A 19,764-nucleotide genomic window follows, 5' to 3' on the forward strand; every position below is an offset into this window, starting at 1 on the left:
ATAGCAGGTTCTTATTAGTTACCTGTTTTATACGTGTTAGTGTATATATGTCAATCCCAATCATCCCAATTCATCCCACCACCCCCACCACCCTGCTTTCCCCCCTTGGTGTCCATACTTTCGTCCTCTACCTCTCTGTCTCTATTTCTGCCTTGCAAACTGGTTCATCTATACCATTTTTCTAGATTCCACATATATGCGTTAATATAAAATATTTGTTTTTCTCTTTCTGACTTGCTTCACTCTGTATGACAGTCTATAAGTCCATCCAAGTCTCTGCAAATGACACAGTTTCATTCATTTTATGGCTGAGTAATATTCCATTGCATATATGTACCACATTTTCTTTATCCATTTATCTGTCTATGGGCATTTAGGTTGCTTCCATGACCTGGCTTTGTAAATAGTGCTGCAGTGAACATTGAGGTGCATGTGTCTTTTTGAATTATGGTTTTCTCTGGGTATATGCCCAGTAGTGGGATTGCTGGGTCTTATGGTAATTCTATTTTTAGTTTTTTAAGGAATGTCCATACTGTTCTCCATAGTGGCTGTATCAATTTACATTCCCACCAACAGTGCAAGGGAGTTCCCTTTTCTCCACACCCTCTCCAGCCTTTGTTGTTTGTAGATTTTCTGATGATGCCCATTCTAACCGGTGTGAGGTGATACCTCATTGTCGTTTTGTTTTTTTTTTAAGATTTTGTTTTTGTTTTTTTGATGTGGACCGTTTTTAGTCTTTGTTGAATTTGTTACAATATTGCTTCAGTTTTTATGTTTTTGGTTTTTTGCCTGTGAGGCATGTAGGATCTTAGTTTCCCGGCCAGGGATTGAACCCACATCCCCTGCATTGGAAGGCGAAGTCTTAACCACTGGACCGCCAGGGAAGTCCCCTCTTTGTAGTTTTGATTTGCATTTCTCTAATAGTGATGTTGAGCAGCTTTTCATGTGCCTCTTGGCCATCTGTATGTCTTCTTTGGAGAAATGTCTATTTAGGTCTTCTGCCCATTTTTTGATTAGGTTATTTGTTTTTTTATTATTGAGCTGCATGAGCTTATATATATTTTGGAGATTAATCCTTTGTTCGTTGATTCATTTGCAAATATTTTCTCCCATTCTGAGGGTTGTCTTTTTGTCTTGTTTATACTTTTCTTTGCTGTGCAAAAGCTTCTAAATTTCATTAGGTCCCATTTGTTTATTTTTGTTTTTATTTCCATTATTCTAGGAGCTGGGTCAAAAAAGATCTTGCTGTGATTTATGTCAAAGAGTGTTCTTCCTATGTTTTTCTCTAAGAGTTCTATAGTGTTCGGTCTTATATTGAGGTCTTTAATCCATTTTGAGATTATTTTTGTGTATGGTGTTAGGGAGTGTTCTAATTTCATTCTTTTACATGTGGCTGTCCAGTTTTCCCAGCATCACTTTTAGAAGAGACTGTCTTTTCTCCATTGTATATCCTTGCCCTCCTTTGTCGTAGATTACTTTCGTGGGTTTATCTCTGGGCTTTCTGTTCTGTTCCATTGATCTATATTTCTGTTTTTGTGCCAGTACCATATTGTCTTGACTACTGTAGCTTTGTAGTATAGTTTGAAGTCAGGGAGTCTGATTCCTCCAGCTCCTTTTTTTTCCCTCAAGATTGCTGTGGTTATTCGGGGTGGCATCTTTAGGATTTTCTATATATAGTTTCATGTCACCTGCAAACAGTGACAGTTTTACTTCTTCTTTTCCAATTTGTATACCTTTTGTTTCTTTTTCTTCTCTGATTGCTGTGGCTAGGACTTCTGAAACTATGTTGAATAATAGTGGCGAGAGTGGACATCCTTGTCTTGTTCCTGATCTTAGATGAAATGCTTTCAGTTTTTCACCACTGAGAATGATGTTTGCTGTGGGTTTGTCGTATGTGGCCTTTATTATGTTGAGGTAGGTTCTCTCTATTCCCACTTTCTGGAGAGGTATTATCATGAATGGGTGTTGAGTTTTGTCAAAAGCTTTTTCTGCATCTATTGAGATGATCATATGGTTTTTCTTCTTCAATTTGTTAATATGGTGTATCACATTGATTTGTGTATATTGAAGAATCCTTGCATCCCTGCGATAAATCCCACTTGATCATGGTGTATGATCCTTTTAATGTGTTGTTGGATTCTGCTTGTTATTATTTTTTTGAGGATTTTTGCATCTATATTCATCAGTAGTCTTGGTCTGTAATTTTCTTTTTTTGTACTATCTGTCTGGTTTTGGTATCAGGGTGATGCTGGCCTCATAGAATGAGTTTGGGAGTGTTCCTTTCTCTGCAGTTTTTTGAAAGAGTTTGAGAAGCTCTTCTCTAAATGTTTGATAGAATTCACCTGTGAAGCCATCTGGTCCTGGACTTTTGTTTGTTGGAAGAATTTTAATCACAGTTTCAACTTCACTACTTGTGATTTTTCTGTTCTTATTTTCTATGTCTTCCTGGCTCAGTCTTGGAAGGTTATACCTTTCTGAGAATTTGTCCATTTCTTCCAGGTTTTCCATTTTATTGGCATAGAGTTTCTTGTAGTAGTCTCTTATGATGCTTTGTATTTCTGTGGTGTCCATTGTAATTTCTCCTTTTTCATTTCTAATTTTACTGATTTGAGTCCTCTCCCTTTTTTTCTTGATGAGTCTGCTTAAAGGTTTATCAATTTTGTTTATCTTCTCAAAGAACCAGCTTTTAGTTTTATTGATCTTTGCTATTGTTTTCTTTCTTTCTATTTCATTTATTTCTGCTCTGATCTTTATGATTTCTTTCCTTCTGCTAACTTTGGGTTTTGTTTGTTCTTCTTTCTCTAGTTCCTTTAGGTGTAAGGTTAGATTGTTTATTTGAGATTTTTCTTGTTTCTTGAGGTAGGCTTGTATAGCTATAAACTTCACTCTTAGAACTGCTTTTGCTGCATCCCATAGGTTTTGGATCGTCGTGTTTTCATTGTCATTTGTCTCTAGGTATTTTTTGATTTCCTGTTTGATTTCTTCAGTGATCTCTTGGTTATTTAGTAACTTATTGTTTAGCCTCCGTGTGTTTGCATTTTTTACGTTTTTCTCCCTGTAATTCATTTCTAATCTCATAGTGTTGTGGTCAGAAAAGATGCTTGATATGATTGCAATTTTCTTAAATTTAGTGAGGCTTGATTTGTGACCCAAGATGTGATCTATCTTGGAGAATGTTCCCTGCGCACTTGAGAAGAAAGTGTAATCTGCTGGTTTTGGATGGAATGTCCTATAAATATCAATTAAATCTATCTGGTCTGTTGTGTCATTTAAAGCTTCTGTTTCCTTATTTATTTTCATTTTGTATGATCTGTCCATTGGTGTAAGTGAGGTGTTAAAGTCCCCCACTATTATTGTGTTACTGTCGATTTCCTCTCTTACAGCTGTTAGTAGCATTTGCCATACGTATTGAGGTGCTCCTATGTTGAGGGCATATATATTTATAATTGTTATATATTCTTCTTGGATTGATCCCTTGATCAGTATGTAGTGTGCTTCTTTGTCTTTTGTAACATTCTTTATTTTAAAGTCTATTTTATCTCATATGAGTATTGCTACTCCAGCTTTCTTTTGATTTTTTTCTTTCTTTTTCTATCCCCTCACTTTCAGTCTGTATGTGTCCTTAGGTCTGAAGTGGGTTACTTTTAGACAGCATATATATGGGTCTTGTTTTTATATCCATTCAGCGAGCTTGTGTCTTTTGGCTGGAGCATTTAATCCATTCACCTTTAAGGTAATTATCAGTATGTATGTTCCTGTTACCATTTTCTTAATTGTTTTTTCTCGTTTGTTTTGTTTTTTTTGTGGTACGCGGGCCTCTCACTGTCGTGGCCTCTCCCTTTGTGGAGCACAGGCTCCGGACGCGCAGGCTCAGCAGCCACGGCCCACGGGCCCAGCCGCTCTGCGGCATGGGGGATCTTCCCAGACCAGGACACGAACCCGTGTCCCCTGCATTGGCAGGCGGACTCTCAACCACTGCGCCACTAGGGAAGCCCTTGGGTTTGTTTTTGTAGGTCCTTTTCTTCTCTTGTGTTTCCCACTTAGAGAAGTTCCTTTAGCATTTGTTGTAGAGCTGGTTTGGTGGTGCTGAATTCTCTTAGCTTTTCTTGTCTGTAAATCTTTTGATTTCTCCATCAAAGCTGAATGAGATCCTTTCTGGGTAGAGAAATCTTGGTTGTAGGTTCTTCCCTTTCATCACTTTAAATACATCGTGCCACTGCCTTCTGGCTTGTAGAATTTCTGCTGAGAAATCAACTGTTAACCTTATGGGAGTTCCCTTGTATGTTATTTGTTGTTTTTCCCTTGTTGCTTTTAATGATTTTTCTTTGTCTTTAATTTTTGCCAATTTGGTTACTATGTGTCTCGGTGTGTTTCTCCTTGGGTTTAGCCTGCCTGGGACTCTCTGTGCTTCCTGGACTTGGGTGGCTATTTCCTTTCCCGTGTTAGGGAAGTTTTCGACTATAATCTCTTCAGATATTTTCTTGGGTCCTTTCTGTTTTCCTTCTGGGACCCCTATAATGTGTATGTTGGTGCATTTAATGTTGTCCCAGAGGTCTCAGGCTGTCTTCATTTCTTTTCATTCTTTTTTCTTTATTCTGTTCTGCAGCAGTGAATTCCACCATTCTGTCTTCTAGGTTGCTCATCCGTTCTTCTCCCTCAGTAATTTTGCTATTCATTCCTTCTAGTGTATTTTTCATTTCAGTTATTGTGTTGTTCACCTCTGTTTGTTTGTTCTTTAATTCTTCTAGGTGTTTTTTTCTTTCATTCTTCTAGGTCTTTGTTAAACATTTCTTGCATCTTCTCAGTCTTTGCCTCCATTCTTTTTCAAGGTCCTGGATCATCTTCACTGTTATTATTCTGAATCCTTTTTCTGGAAGGTTGCCTGTCTCCACTTCATTTAGTTGTGTTCCTGGGGTTTTATCTTGTTCCTTCATCTGGTACCTAGCCCTCTGCCTTTTCGTTTTGTCTGTCTTTCTGTGAATGTGGTTTTTGTTCCACAGGCTGCAGGATTGTAGTTTTTCTTGCTTCTGTTGTCTGCCTTCTGGTAGATGAGGCTATCTAAGAGGCTTGTGCAAGCTTCCTGATGGGAGGGACTGGTGGTGGGTAGAGCTGGGTGTTGCTCTGGTGGGCAGAGCTCAGTAAAACTTCCATCTGTTTGTCTGCTGATGGGTGGGGCTGGGTTCCCTTCCTGTTGGTTGTTTGGCCTGAGGCAACCGAGCACTGGAGACTACAGGCTCTTTGGTGGGGCTAATGTTAGATTCCGGTTGTGGGGGGGGCTCAGGCCAAGGAGTACTTCCCAGAACTTCTGCTGCCAGTGTCCTTGTCCCACCAGTGAGCCACAGCCATCCCCCACCTCTTCAGGAGACCCTCCAAGAATAGCAGGTGGGTCTGGTTCAGCCTCCTATGGGGTCACTGCTCCTTCCCCCTGAGCCCTGACACACACACTACTTTGTATGTGCCCTTCAAGAGTGGAGTCTCTGTTTCCCCCAGTCCTGTCAATATCCTGCAAACAAATCCCATTAGCTGTCAAAATCTGAATCTCTGGGAATTCCTCCTTCCTTTGCCAGACCCCCAGGTTGGGAAGCCTGACGTGGTGCTCAGAAACTTCATTCAAGTGAGTGGACTTCTGTGGTATAATTGTTCTCCAGCTTGTGAGTCACCCACCCAACGGTTATGGGATTTGATTTTATTGTGATTGTGCACCTCCTGCTGTCTCATTATGGCTTCTCCTTTGTCTTTGGTTTGGGGGTATCTTTTTTGGTGAGTTCAAGTGTCTTCCTGTCGATGACTCTTCAGCAGTTAGTTGTGATTCCAGTGCTCTCGCAAGATGGAGTGAGTGCACGTCCTTTTACTCCACCATCTTGAACTTGCCTCTCTAATAAGTCTTGACATGAGGTAGAGTGATTCCTCCCACTTTATTCATTTTCAGAAAAGTTTTAGCTATTTTAGAATGTTCCTTTGCCATTCCATGTAAGTTTTAGAGTAATCTTTTCTGTATCTACAAAAAATCTTGCTGCAATTATGATAGGAATTGTGTTAAACTTGTACATTAATTTAAGGAGAATTGACATCTATATTATGTTGAGTCTTCCAGTCCGTAAATACAATATGTCTCTCCACTTACTTATATCTTTTTTGGTTTCCTTTATCAGTGTTTTGTAGTTTTTAGCTTGTAAGTCCTGTGCATGTTTTGTTAGATTTATATTTAAATGATACTGTATTTTTAATTTTGGTTTCTGTGTGTTCATTTATACAGTTGGTTTTTATATGTTGATCTTGTGACTTTGTTGAATTCACTTATTAGTTCTCAGATTTTGTTTTTTGTAGATTCTGTGAGATTCCCTGCATAGGTCATTATGTCATCTGCAAATAGCAATAGTTTTATGTCTTCCTTTTCTATCTTTATGCCTTTTATTTCCTTTTTTTTTTTTGCCTTATCACATTGGCTAGAACTTCCAGTATTATGTTGAATCGGAATAATGAGAGCAGACATATTTTTCTTGTTCCTCATTTAGTTCTTTCACCATTAAGTATATTCCAAACATTGCTTTGGAGGTTTTTTTGTAGATGTTCTTTATCAAGTTGAGGAAACTCTATTTCTAGTTTTCTAAGTGTTTTTATTATGAATGGGTGTTGAATTCTGTTAGATGATTTTTCTGCATCAATTATATGGTTGTGTGATTTTTTTTTTTCTTCTTTAGCCTGTTAGATGATGGATTATATTGATTGATTTACCAGTAGTGAAACAGCCTTGCATCCATCTTGGTCATGGTGTACAATTCTTTTTGTATGTTTTTGAATTCTATTTGCTAATATTTTATTGAGGATTTTTATATCTATATTCATGGTAGATATTGATCTGTAGGTGTCTATTTTTTGGTGCTATCTTTGGTTTCTGTATTAGGTGGAAGATTGTGAACATCTTGAGGGAAGACAGTGATAATGACCACTAAGTCATGAACTTGGGGTATGGGAACATCAGAAAGAATCCAGGCAGGGAAAGAGAATCCAAGGAAGGGAAGTGGTGTTGTTTGGCTGGATACACTATTGCTTGGGTGAGTGTAGGGCAGTGTACCGGAACAGAGGGGTGAGGATGAAATCTGATTGTTATGGATGGAACAGTTACTGTAGTTGGCTTATGGAGGATCTTAGATAATAATGATGTGGTAGGGCTGGGAATATGTTGACTGTAGGGGAAAAAATTAATATAGGAGTGTTAGGGAATGAATACTGGAGACAGATCTTGGACCTGAAGGTGATGTGGACAGACCTTATGGAAAGATCAGTCTCAAGCAGGAAAGTGACCAGCTCTCTCTCGGACTTCTAGGAAGGAGGAAGGATTGATATGGAAAGCATGGGGTCCTTAGAAGTGATATTAACATCTGGTCGTGTCTCTCCTTATGCTTTGTTTGGGAGGAAGGGCATATGCCTAAAACCAATGGAATCAGAGATCTGCACAGAAATGGGAGCAAGTACCATCTACTGACACTCTCTGTGGGGGTAGTTATGATGATACATCAGAGCTTCCTTTAGGTCCTTAGGCCAGTTTTTAGTTTTTATCTGTTTGTTTTTTGTTTCATTTTTAACAGACCAGTGATGACCACAGTTAGGACAGGTAAGTGTAGAAACTCTTCTTTGATTAAACTTCAAAATTGAGAAGTCATTGGAAGTCCTTCTGGTCAGCTGCTCAGTTCTAGTCCTGTCCAGCATTCATCATGAGAGGGCCTTTGGCTCCATCCTTTGTTGAGCCAGAGAGCCACTGACCATCAGTTTGTAATCAGCAGTTCAGACTTAGTCTTCAGACCACTTCTGCATAATCTCTTCCAAAAAATAGAAGAAAAAAGAATACTCCCTAATTTCTTGTTATGATTCTGATACCAAAGTCAGATAAGAACCAGTTTCCATCCCTAGCAGTCGTTCCCTTCCTCATGCCTTCATATGCTGGCACTCAGGAAGCTGATTTCTGTTCTTATTGCAGCTGCAGTCGACTCCGCCAGGTTCAGAGCATCCTGACCCAGAGCAGCAAGTCTCAACCCGATGGAATCCTCTGCATCCTAGGTCAGTGCTTTTAACAAGGTGGGACTCAGGGCTGGGACAACTTGGCTTCTGTTCACAGGAAGATATTAATAATAGTATCATCACTGTGAGATAAGCTGTGAGTTAGTATTCTTCTCCCAGCTTTTGTTCCCCTGAGATCTGTTGCTGTTTTAATGAGGTCAGGTGAGATATCAGTGAGATAGGGAGCCTGTACCACAGAGCAGGCACTTTGTACATGTTACCTCATTTCTCCTCACAGCAACCTTACAAGAAGCAGTGTTGTCCCTTTTTTACAGAGGAGGAAACTGAGACTCTGGGAGATCAAACAGACTTGCTCAGGGCCGTGGAGTGGCAGAATTCGGCATTTATTTGTTCTTTAACTGTTTTTATTATGAAAACACATCATATAATTTAAAAATTAAGACATTACACAAATAATGAACAAAATTTTCTAATCATCCCAGTTACCCAGTCCCACTCCCCAGAGATAATATCAACCATATTTTTTTAACATAAAAGGAAACATTTTATGTATATTGTTGTTAATCTAACTGAAAATTTTTCACTTGATAAGTATATCTTGTAGATTTTCCTATGTCAAGTCAGTCTCCTTCTTTATCTCACTTTCATTTACATTCACAGTATTGAGTCATAAAACTTGCTTAGGTCAGGTTGTTTGTCTGTCAACCACCCAATTTCCTTCCCAGAAGCGAACCACTTTCTTGTTTGTCCTTCCTCAGATAGTCTATGCATAATTTTATTTTTTCACTTAATAGCACTTGCATTTAAACTTACGATAGGCAGTGGGCAGAGTGGTTAAAAACGTGCACTCTGGAGCCAGGCAGGTTTTGGGTTTGAATCTTGGCTTCATCACTCACTCAGCTAAGAGACATAGTTTATAATGGGCCTAGATTTCCAGTCAAATGCTGAAACAACACTCACTGGATTCTCTTTCCAGCTGCAGCCATCAAGGGTGTGGGGGCTGTCTTTGCCATGAATTTACTTATGAATAAAACCACCTGTTTGTTACTGGACTTACGCCATTATTTCTGTTAGTTAAGGCTCAACCTAGTAAAAATAGGCAACATAAAATTGATCATGTGGGCTACTTGAATATAGAATACTAAAGGATTGAGAAGAAAGTCTACTTATAAGAATATCACGAGACTATATATATATATATATATATATATATACATATTTATATATATATTTTCAATGAAAACACAAATGTTGCAGAAATTGATGTTTGAAGTTGGGTGTGAAGATTGAGGTAAAAACTTAATAAACCTTCAGGACAGGGACTTCCCTGGCGGTCCAGTGGTTAAGACTATGTGCTTCTGATGCAGGGGCTGTGGGTTCGATCCCTAGTCAGGGAACTAGGATCCCACATGCTGCGTGGTGCAGCCAAAAAAAACCTTCAGGACAAACAGCTGTATGTGAATGTGAAGCAAGAAATCAATGAGGCACTTGTGTGTTTTTAAACAGCTTCTGGGGTTTAGTGAATTCTGCTTTTTTGGGTAATTAGAGTTATCATAGCATCTCATGGTTGGTTGGTTGGTTGGTTTAATCTATCCTCTAGCCTCTACAGTATCCTTCTGAGCAACTCTGACTCAGCTCCCTCCACTTTGGCATTTTTCATTTAGTTATTAGGGTGTAGGAGATGTTCTCACTGAATTTCTGCTAACCTTTTTTTTAAAACAGCTTTATGGTGGTATAATTCATGTATAGTAAACTGCACATATTTAAAGTGTACGATGTGATAAGTTTTGACATATGTGAAATCCCTCTTTTGGGATTTTTCTTATGTTTTTCTCATGCTTAGACTGGGGTTATAGATTTTGGAGTGCAAGGCCAATGAAGTAACATGCCATTTTCATCACATATCAAGGATACATACTCACAAGACTTTTCACTGTTTATATTGACTTTGGTCACTTGGCTAAGATAATATTTGTCAGGTTCTGCATTGTAAAGTACTCTCCCCACCCCTCCTTCCATATTGTCCTCTTTGGAAGGAAGTCACTATGAGCCCACACTTAAGGAGCAGGGATTATGCTCCATTGCCTTGAGGAGGGTAGTGTCTACATAAATTATTTGAAATTCTTCTGCATGGGATATTTGTCTCTTATCCCCCATTTATTTATTTATTCAATCGTTTGTTTGTATGTCTTCATGGAGATTTATTTTATACTTTGAGTTAAAATCCAGTACTACTTCATTTATACCTTAGGTTATAACCTACTACTACTTCAGATTGTTCCAGCCTTGGCCGTTTGGGGCTCTTTCAGTTGGTTCCTACATCCCTCCCTTTGATATATCTCCATAAAAGTTTTAGTTTATTTAGTCCTTCTGTACTTTCTGACATTATAAGATGCTTCAGTCTTATTTTGTATATTACCTGCTTCAGTCCTAGAATCAGCTATTTCTCTAAGAAGCCCTGATTTCTTTTATTGGAGAATGGTATTAGAAACCAAGATCTGGGCACTGGGTATGCTCTTTGCTACTGGGATGTCATTGCTTTTAGGCCCTCTCAGCTGACAAAGTAAGGAAATATATGTGTGTACCTTAAGTGGTGTATATATACACATCTGTAAATGTTATATAACTGTCTCTACTGTATTAAGCTAAACGTGAATTCATATTAGCGTTTCTAGCTCTAACCCATTACTACATGGATCATTCTAGCCTCCTTCTCTTGCTTATCTGTAAACTTCCACTCCACCAGTGAGAAACTTGGCACCTACCGTCTACCATCCATTTACTTGTTTAATTCCAGTATGCATGTTTAGCAGTATCAGATTTGTAGCCCAAAATTCCCCCATGGGAAACAACTTTATTAACTAAAGTGGTTACATATAGTATCTTTTACCTTTAATTTTACATGGTCAGTCTTTTTAATGTTAGCATTTTTTGTGGCAGTTTATGTAGCTGGAATCCTTAGAAGAGGACATGCTGCGCAGTCCACTGGTTATTTTTAACTCTGTAGCCCTTTCTACTTCAGGCCTTATGTAGGCCAGATAATTTCTGCTTTTGAATCTTTTTCATCTCTTTCTTCACTAAAGTGTTGGATGGCATAAAAGAGGGTGTGCTGCTTTGATCTTGCTCAGAAAGAAGTCTTCCCATATTTGAAGTCCCCTGCCACAGGTGGTCTCTAAGCCCCTCTGGTCTGAATGCCATTACTTTTCACTGGTCTGAATAACAACTGACAGTCCTGTTTCCCAGGCTCCAGCCATATTTCCATTCTTGGAGCTTCTTCTGCCCAGCCCCTTCCTTTTAGCCTCACGTAGCCAGCTGCCTCCTGCCCTTGACATGTTCCTCTTGTCCAGAGTCATAGCTCTGGGCCTTCACAGATATCCAGGAACCAGGTAGTATATGTGCCTGTGGCATTGAAAGGCAGTTGTGAAGGCAGTATTTAATTTCCTTTTTATTAGTCTCTGACCCAGCCCTACTAGACTGTAAGCTTCGTGAAGACCATCTGTAGGCATGTTTACTACATGCTTCAGCACCCAGCAGAGTGCTAGGCCTTGGGCCTGATAAATATTTGTGAAATGATGGATGTCTGAGGTTTCATTCACTTGTCCTCTTTTTACTTCTTTGAGTTCTTTTCAAAACACCTTAATCCTCCTTTATTTAATTCCACGTGTTTTGGTAAAGGTCTCTTTGAGAAGAGAATACTTTTCTGATGCCTATTCCTATTCTAACTGAAAGTATTAAAAAATTTTAACCAACTATGGCAGGACTTGGACTATATTTTCTGGTTCCTTCTATCCTCAAGAATTGCTTTTGATTAAATTAACAGCTTCTATATTCTGTGCTGTTTGATTGTCTCAACTATATAGGTCTTGAATCCATGTAAGAGTACTTGATGCTGAGGCCTGCTTCTTTCAGAGTTGTTTAGTTTGGCTTCTGGCACAAAACTGGTCTGAGGTGCTGCCTTTAACTTAACCACTAGGGTTTTGCTGAGCAGGGGCAAACCGTTGGGACTCATATGTTCCCCGTAGTACAGTACAGCTGATCAAAGCCTTTTTTGCCTTGCAGGAATCGATAGCAGGTACAATGAAGGCTGCAGAGAGCTGGCAAATTATCTTCTGTTTGGTTTGTACAATCAGAATACCAGTGATTTTGAGAAAACAGGGTTTTCTGAAGAGGTTCTAGATGGTAAGTATATATTGGTGAACTCTGTGTGAGAGAGGAGTAAGTGATATAGTACTTTGGATTCTTATTTCATGGACTTTTTATGGAAAAATATGATCAAATTTAAAATAGCCTGAAGATCCAGTATATTTTTGCTTTTTTTATTAATGAAAAACGACATTTCTTCTTTGCTGATATGTTAAGTAATATGCTCTGTAGGTTACCTGCTGGATTATAAGAGACTAGTGACAAGTAGTTTTCAGAGTATGTTTACTAGATAAATCGGTTTTAGAGGAAAAAAGTAAACATCAATATTTGGCTTTATATCTTCTTGGCAAGGTACTAGTTTTCCTCTGAATTTTCCATTGCCTCTACATGCTGGGAGGTTCATATTATGTGCCATTGTCCTATGAAAGCACTCTCAGCTGTGATTCAAGGATAAGCCTGCAGGCTACTCCTGCAAGGAGGACTTCATGTGGATCTTCAGCTTAGGAACAAAGGCTCTTTGTCCTGCTCTGTCTTTGGGAATTGTTTTCTGTGAGCTGTAATTTATGACGATGCCTGTGACTACAATGCAGACTTTCTGCTTACATTCCCCTTTCCTTGGCTCTGAGACACTCACCCTGTGTTCATGCTGCTATGGGGTGATGCCCAGGAGCTATCTCTGATATCACATACTTAGCATTATGACTTGTCTGCCAGGTGGATCAGGAGACACAGGAATAGACAAGTCAAAATGGATGAGAGACAGCTCTTGTGAAGCAGCTGGGGGACGTGTGAAAGCAAACATCTGATGTTGAAATAATCTTGCTGTGGATCTAGTACAGTGGTTCTCAACTGGGGGCAGTTTTATCCCCCAGGGGACATTTGGCAATATCTGAAGACATTTTTGATTGTCACAACTGGGCAGAGTGGGTAGAGGCCAAAGATGCTGCTAAACATCCTACAATGCGTACACAGGACAGCTCCCCACAACAAAGAATGATCTGGTCTAAACTGTCAGTAGTGCTGAAAGGTGAAGCACCCTGGCCTAGTGTATGTGAAAATTCTTCTGTAGTAAAGTCCTTAATAGTATCTATCCTTATAGATTGGTGAAAGATTTTCTTTTTATCAGGAAGTACAGAAAGCAGGGTGAAATTATTCCTTCTGTTAATTTTTTTTCAATTCAAATTTAGTTTCAGATTTTGATTTTAAAAAATGCTTTCTTAGACTGTAAAACATACTGGTTTGGAAAGAATTCATCTTGGCAGCTCATTTAGACAGTTACAAAAAGGCAGATACTTGTATCAACCACACATTTCACTGCAGTCAAGGTTGCTAAGGACATTGCAGTACTGAAATTAAGGAAGTAGTTTAAATCCTCAGAGGTGCTCCTTTTTGCTTATCTTGTCTTTATCCTGTCACCTAGCACAATGAGTGCTTATAAAGTGAGCGTTTTCTTCCAAATTAATAAATTCATTTTTTAAATCCAAGTAACTAGAAAGCTGAGTTCACCAGATTTATCTTCTACATTACAATCCCTAATTATCTGAGAGAAAAAGAGGCAAACACAAAGGATTTATTTTAAAAAGAAACTTTTAAAATAGTTTACTTGCTCTATGCTTTCTTCTTTTACCTGACTGTGTTAAAATTTATTTGTAGTGATGACATCAGTCTTGTGAGATCCTGAGCATGCTTCATTAGGTTTAGTAGCTGTTGCATTATTTCTTTTATTGGTTCCTAATTCTTTGAAGTATGTTACACATTAGTATAGAGTACAGTCTATACAGGAAGCCCTCAGTGACATCAAACTCTCACTATTGAGTAGGTGACCTACAGGTGATTCAGGGTGGGTCTCCCAGCAGAATGAGACGGGGCTTCTTTCCCATCCCTTGCTACCTTTTAACTCTAGCACTTAGCTGAGAGTCAGCAGTGAAGAGCCTGCTCCATACTGTGTTGCCTAGAACACCTAGGGTCTGACCAGGTGTGGAGCTCAGAGTGGCTTAAAAGGCCACCATCATGGAGCTTTATTTCATGGGGCCACCCAGCTGTGCAGTCAGCTGAGATCAGTATTCACTGGGCTTATGTTTTTGTAGATTATGGTCCGTCACACTGTGTTACTGTGTTGGCATTGCCCTAAACCTGCTGCCTCAGTTGCTTCCTGCCCCCACGCTCCTCTCTCACTTCCAGCCATCTCCTCTAGCCCCTTCCCTAGTGTCATCTTGTTAGAAAGAGGCCTAATGACTTTGGTTTCTGAGGAGCCGTAGAATGGAGCCTCTGCTTTTCTTCTGGAAAAGAAGGACTGCTTTCTTTCTCAGTGTTCAAACTCTTTTAATATTCCTGCCCCATTCCATGACTTGTTTGTTCGTTTACTTGGTTTTATTTGCACCTTTGGGATTGCTTTATTTATTTGACCCACCAGCATCGATGGTTATTCCCTAAATCTGTGAGCTGCTGATCACGTGCCTCTACTTCCTTCCTCCCAGCCTTTCCTGTGTACAGAGTTTACATCTGTATACAATAACCCTTCCCAGGTTGCAAGGCAAAGGGTATCCTCGGGCCCACGATTTGCCTTGAGCCAGATGAGCCAGCAGCCAAGAGCTTTATACACTGATGTCTGCAGGAGAACCAGTCACTGGCCATATTTGGTGCTGTTTTCCTGCCTCAGTGGCTTTTACCTGTAGAGTTTCCAATTACTATCTATCTCCACAGCGAAGTACACAGTTGAGTTTGGTACAACAAATTTTGCTGTGTTGAACTTTGTGAAACACCCTGAAGGCTGTTCTTTTGACTTTTCTACCACAACCAGAGGGCCACAGTAGTGGAAGCATAGCATGGGGATGAGGAAATGCTTGCTGTCCACACTTGAGTGTTCTCTAGTCACTTTGAAGCACGTTGCCTAATTAAAGAATTTTCAGTTTAGAGTTTTGTTACATTGTTTCTGTAGTTTTAATGGTTTTACTGATTATGTGGGCGGAAGATGTGTAAAGGAAATGCCTTTGACAATCTTGTGTTTTAATTTTGTTTTTCTTACAGATGTGATTATATTGATTAAATCAGATAGTGTCCATCTGTACTGTAATCCTATAAATTATCGCTATCTTTTACCCTATGTGGCACATTGGAGAAATCTGCATTTCCACTGCATGACCGAAAATGAGGTGAGGAGAAACGATAAAATAGGCGCTTAGAGACACTCTGAGGATATTCGTTCAGGAAAATATATTGATAGAATGGGAACAGGAGGTCCTTAAAGAAATCAAATTGGGGAGTTCCCTGGTGGTCCAGTGGTTAGGACTCCAAGCTTCCACTGCAGGGGGCATGGGTTTGATCCCTGGTTGTGGAACTAAGATCCCACATGCCGCGCAACATGGCCCCCCCAAAAAATAAAAATTTGTGAAATGTGGTTACACAAAAAAAGGTTATTTTTTTAGTGGAACTTTTCATATTTCATTATGAGGCTACCCTAGCAATAAATTATACGCCTGAAAGAGACAAAAAGGACTATTAAAATTGGGACCTAATAGTGGGCTTGTGAACCTGCCTTCCTACCCTGCTTCTTTATCCCCGGCCTGGGTCCATTCTCTCGGGCCTAGCAACTGCCCCAGGAGAATTTGATAAGCTCTGTGACATTTCCATGTTTGGATTTCTTGGTATTTGTTTCTATTTCCCTTTAGACCCTTTTCAAGATTTGGCTAGAAATCAAATTGGGACTTAAGATTTAGGATTTCGTGGAAATTGTGACCCAGTGTAGGTCCAGAACGTTTCTTGCCATATGAGCATTTGGGGGACTTTTGAGGGCAAGTTTTATCTCTTGCATTTAGGTCTCTGATCCATTTTGAGTTGATTTTTGTATGTGGTGTAAGGTAAGGGAATGACGTGTTTCTGACCAGCAAATACTGAAAGTTGCCTTTAAAAATACCCTCTTGGGCTTCCCTGGTGGCGCAGTGGTTGGCAGTCCGCCTGCCGATGCAGGGGACGCGGGTTCGTGCCCCGGTTCGGGAGGATCCCGCGTGCCGCGGAGCGGCTGGGCCCGTGAGCCATGGCCGCTGGGCCTGCACGTCCGGAGCCTGTGCTCCGCAATGGGAGAGGCCACAGCAGTGAGAGGCCCGCGTACCAAAAAAAAAAAAAAAAATACCCTCTTGATGGGAATTCCCTAGCGTTCCAGTGGTTAGGACTCTGTGCTTTTACTGCCGAGGAATGGGTTCAGTCCCTAGTCAGGGAACTAAGATCCCGCAAGCCACGCAATGCGGCCAAGCAAAACAAAACAAACAAAAAAACCCTCTTGGGACATTTGGGACAACTAATAAAAATGCACAGAAAATATGGGATTTTGTATGATGTCTCATTAGAGCGTGTTCCCTTTCTATTTCCTTCTTTAGTATGAAGATGAGGAAGCTGCAGAAGAATTTAAAATTGCCAGTTTTGTGGACATGGTTCGAGACTGTAGTAGAATTGGCATTCCTTACAGCTCCCAAGGTGCGTATCTGACAGTCAGTCATTTTAGAACCTTGCTGGGATGGTGTGTGAATCGAATGTCCTTACTTCTCCTTTCAGTGGAGGCATTCAGCTGGGAAACCTGTTGATCTGTTTTCACTAAAGGCAAAGAGGATCAAGCAGAATGAAATTTGGGAACTTTCCTATGCAAGCTTGTATTCATAACTGAAGTTTCTGCAGCAACACAGCATGCTACCAGCAGCAGTCAGAAGAACTGATAAGGGATTTACCATAGTTGCCATCTATGCTATACCACTTATTATACTGGAAGTGTAGATGTGGGGCCTCTTGCTAATAAGAAATAGTAATTTGGGTAGCTGTTAAAAATATGCTGACAGTGAGACTCAAAAATAATGTGTAGGGGACTTCCCTGGTGGTCCAGTGGTTAAGACTCTGTGCTTCCAGTGCAGGGGGCACAGGTTCGATCCCTGGTCTGGGAACTAAGATCCCACGTGCCAACACGGCATGGCCGAGAAAAAAAAGTGTGAAAACAGAGGGAAAAAATGAACAAGCTTAGCAGTGCTTGTATCTTATTTATGAAAAAAAAAAACTTTGCACATTGAAGCTTGTTGTTATAAGAAAAGAAAAATTTTGATTTGGTAATTTTCCCTTGAGGAAGTTGGTTAGCTGTGTTTCTTAAGGGAAAGGAGCCAAGTTTTAATAAATTTGTCTATTAATAAATATATCCACTTAGTGTTACAAGTCAGATGTAGTAGGCCACTATTTATTTATTTATTTACTTACTTAGGAAACCAGAATGTGAAAAAATACTGTAGAGAAATCTGAATTTTTGTAACTTGTTTGTGTATCTGTTTCAGTTTTATTTTGCTTGATGAGGCTGTGGTGAACTTGTGAGAAATGATGTCTAATGACCACATTAGATCAGGTTTAGACTGCTATATCCAGGACGGTATTTGATACATGTTGTACTTGATTCCTCTAGGTCACTTGCAGATATTTGATATGTTTGTAGTGGAGAAATGGCCAATTGTACAGGCCTTTGCACTTGAGGGCATTGGAGGGGATGGATTTTTTACCATGAAATACGAGGTATGTATGAAAAGCAGTGTGCCTGGTTTTTGTCTACCACTGGGCTGTTTTTATGAAGGCCCACAATGTAGGTGTATAACACTCTGAAAAGCTGGCAGTGACTCCAAAGGGCATGGAGCAAGTTAAAAGAAATGGAAAATAGTTGCTATTTAAGGCTAGTCCCCAAACTGAGCTCCTGTGCCCTTTATTCTTGGAGTTCCTCTCTGTCCTCCTTCCTCTCCTTTCCCCATTCTAAGTTCCCTGTAGCACCCTAGGCTGACTCCTATGTCACCCATATTTGTCACACCCACTCACCCATTCACCCACCCCTGATCTCTGGATTAGAAGCTCCTTGAGAACAAAAGCATTCTTGTTGTTTGTAGCTCAGAAGTTCGTATAATTTAACTGTTCAAGAGCAATGAAAGGAGCAATGAGAATTTTGTATAAGTACTGTGTACTAGAGGAATAAAAGGGTTAGATTTTATGGTAAGAACAGTATCTTTTATTTCAGTATTCTTTGCATCTAGATGACCAATAAATATTTGTTAAGTGAATTAATGAATGAGACTGGGAGAGGGGATCATCCAGGGTACATATTAGGGAGGATGACCTGGTATCCACCTGCCTCCATAGGATCTGCACTGAAATGACCTGCCCCCAGTACAGGAAACCAGGGAGAGGGAACATTGACATGCTAGAAATGGGGACATACTCTTAGGGATAGAAGTAAGTGAGACCTTTGGAAGCAAGACCCAGGGCTAAGTCCTACCCCCTTCTGAGAAGTAGCAGTGTCCCTAAGAAATGTTTGGAGGCTCACCTGGCAAACCCTGTAATGTAGAGGAACGTGGGCTGTAGGGATGAAGAGACACACACCACATCAGCCCTACTCTTCTTGCTCCAAACCAGTTTTCTCACATTGACCACAGGTAGCAGAACATCAACAAGGCTGTGGGAGCTGCCCCTGATAGCACCTAATGCCCTCTAATTTAGAAGAAGAGGGGCTTGAAAGGAGGCAAGCCATAGGAGGTAGAGAGGAAACTTAAAATTTTTAGTGATAATGGTAATGTTTATTTTTAATTAATTGTATAAACTAGGCATTTATACTGTCTCGTATACGCCAGGCACTGTTCTAAGCATTTTGCATGAATTAACTTTAATTCTTACAATACCCCTCCGAAGTAGGTACTATTACCATCCCTATTTTTTGGAAAGTTTAAATGAATTTCTCAAAGTCACAGAGCTAGTAGCCTGTGAGTGGCAGGGCTAGGGCCCAGTCAAGAGAGTCTGGCTTCAGAGCCTGTGCTCCTAACCCCTGGACTGCCACTAGATTAGAATTAGAAAGCAGTGCACTAGGAGGCTGTACAATTCATGCAGCTCAAATGGGGCAGGCCTCTGGCTTCTGCCTTAAGGTGCATCATACCATGAAGTCAAATCCAGGTAATGTAGATTTTTCCTGTAGGGTGGTGTTTTTAGGGGATGGGATGGGCAGTGAGGAGGAAACAGCACACATCATATTGTAAGAGTTACTACTATAAGTCTTCTCTCAAGATCCCTTTCTTCAGATCCTGCCCTTCTCTGTAGCCACTAATTTTCATTCTCTCAGATACTTTCCTTTCGTCTCCATCTCATTTCCCTTGACCTCACTTCTCTTCCTTACCCTGTCCTTCCTGGTCGTTTAAGGTATGGAGTAGTTTGGCCTACTGATCAGCTCTGCCATTATACTGTACTTCTCTCTGATTCACATATTAAAGGCCTGATAACTGCCTGAGCCAGAAAAGTTCTTGCCTTCTTTGAAAGCTAGGAGGAGAACTACGGATACTTACATCTTAATTTTTCAAACTTCTTTTTTATTACATGCTCATACCCAGAAGAAAATCCTTAATTCAGAGGATGTTTTCATCCCTGATGTGGTAGGTGCCAGCATGAGAAAGGAAGCCAGACCCACATAGCATTTACTTGGTATTTAGGCTGAGCCAAACTAAGTTATGGATATAGGGAACTCTTTCTTCCTGGAAGCAGTACAGGGAAGTTCCTCTGCTAGGGCTTTCCCTGCCTCCAACTTCCTTCTTACTCTCCAGCTGCTGG

General features: G+C 40.1%; 1 protein-coding gene across 1 annotated transcript in view; it reads left to right on the top strand.

Moving 5' to 3' along the window:
* DNAAF9 (dynein axonemal assembly factor 9) overlaps positions 1-19,764 on the top strand; it is a 146,221-nt gene that overhangs the window by 17,584 nt on the left and 108,873 nt on the right. Inside the window, exons 2-6 of the mRNA XM_065892337.1 lie at positions 7,979-8,058; positions 12,079-12,198; positions 15,190-15,314; positions 16,536-16,632; positions 17,594-17,700. Of these exons, the coding sequence (XP_065748409.1) occupies positions 7,979-8,058; positions 12,079-12,198; positions 15,190-15,314; positions 16,536-16,632; positions 17,594-17,700 (529 nt within the window). The remainder of the gene's footprint in view (positions 1-7,978; positions 8,059-12,078; positions 12,199-15,189; positions 15,315-16,535; positions 16,633-17,593; positions 17,701-19,764) is intronic.

This window comes from Phocoena phocoena, chromosome 15 (genome assembly GCF_963924675.1).
Source record: "Phocoena phocoena chromosome 15, mPhoPho1.1, whole genome shotgun sequence".
Taxonomy (NCBI): domain Eukaryota; kingdom Metazoa; phylum Chordata; class Mammalia; order Artiodactyla; family Phocoenidae; genus Phocoena; species Phocoena phocoena.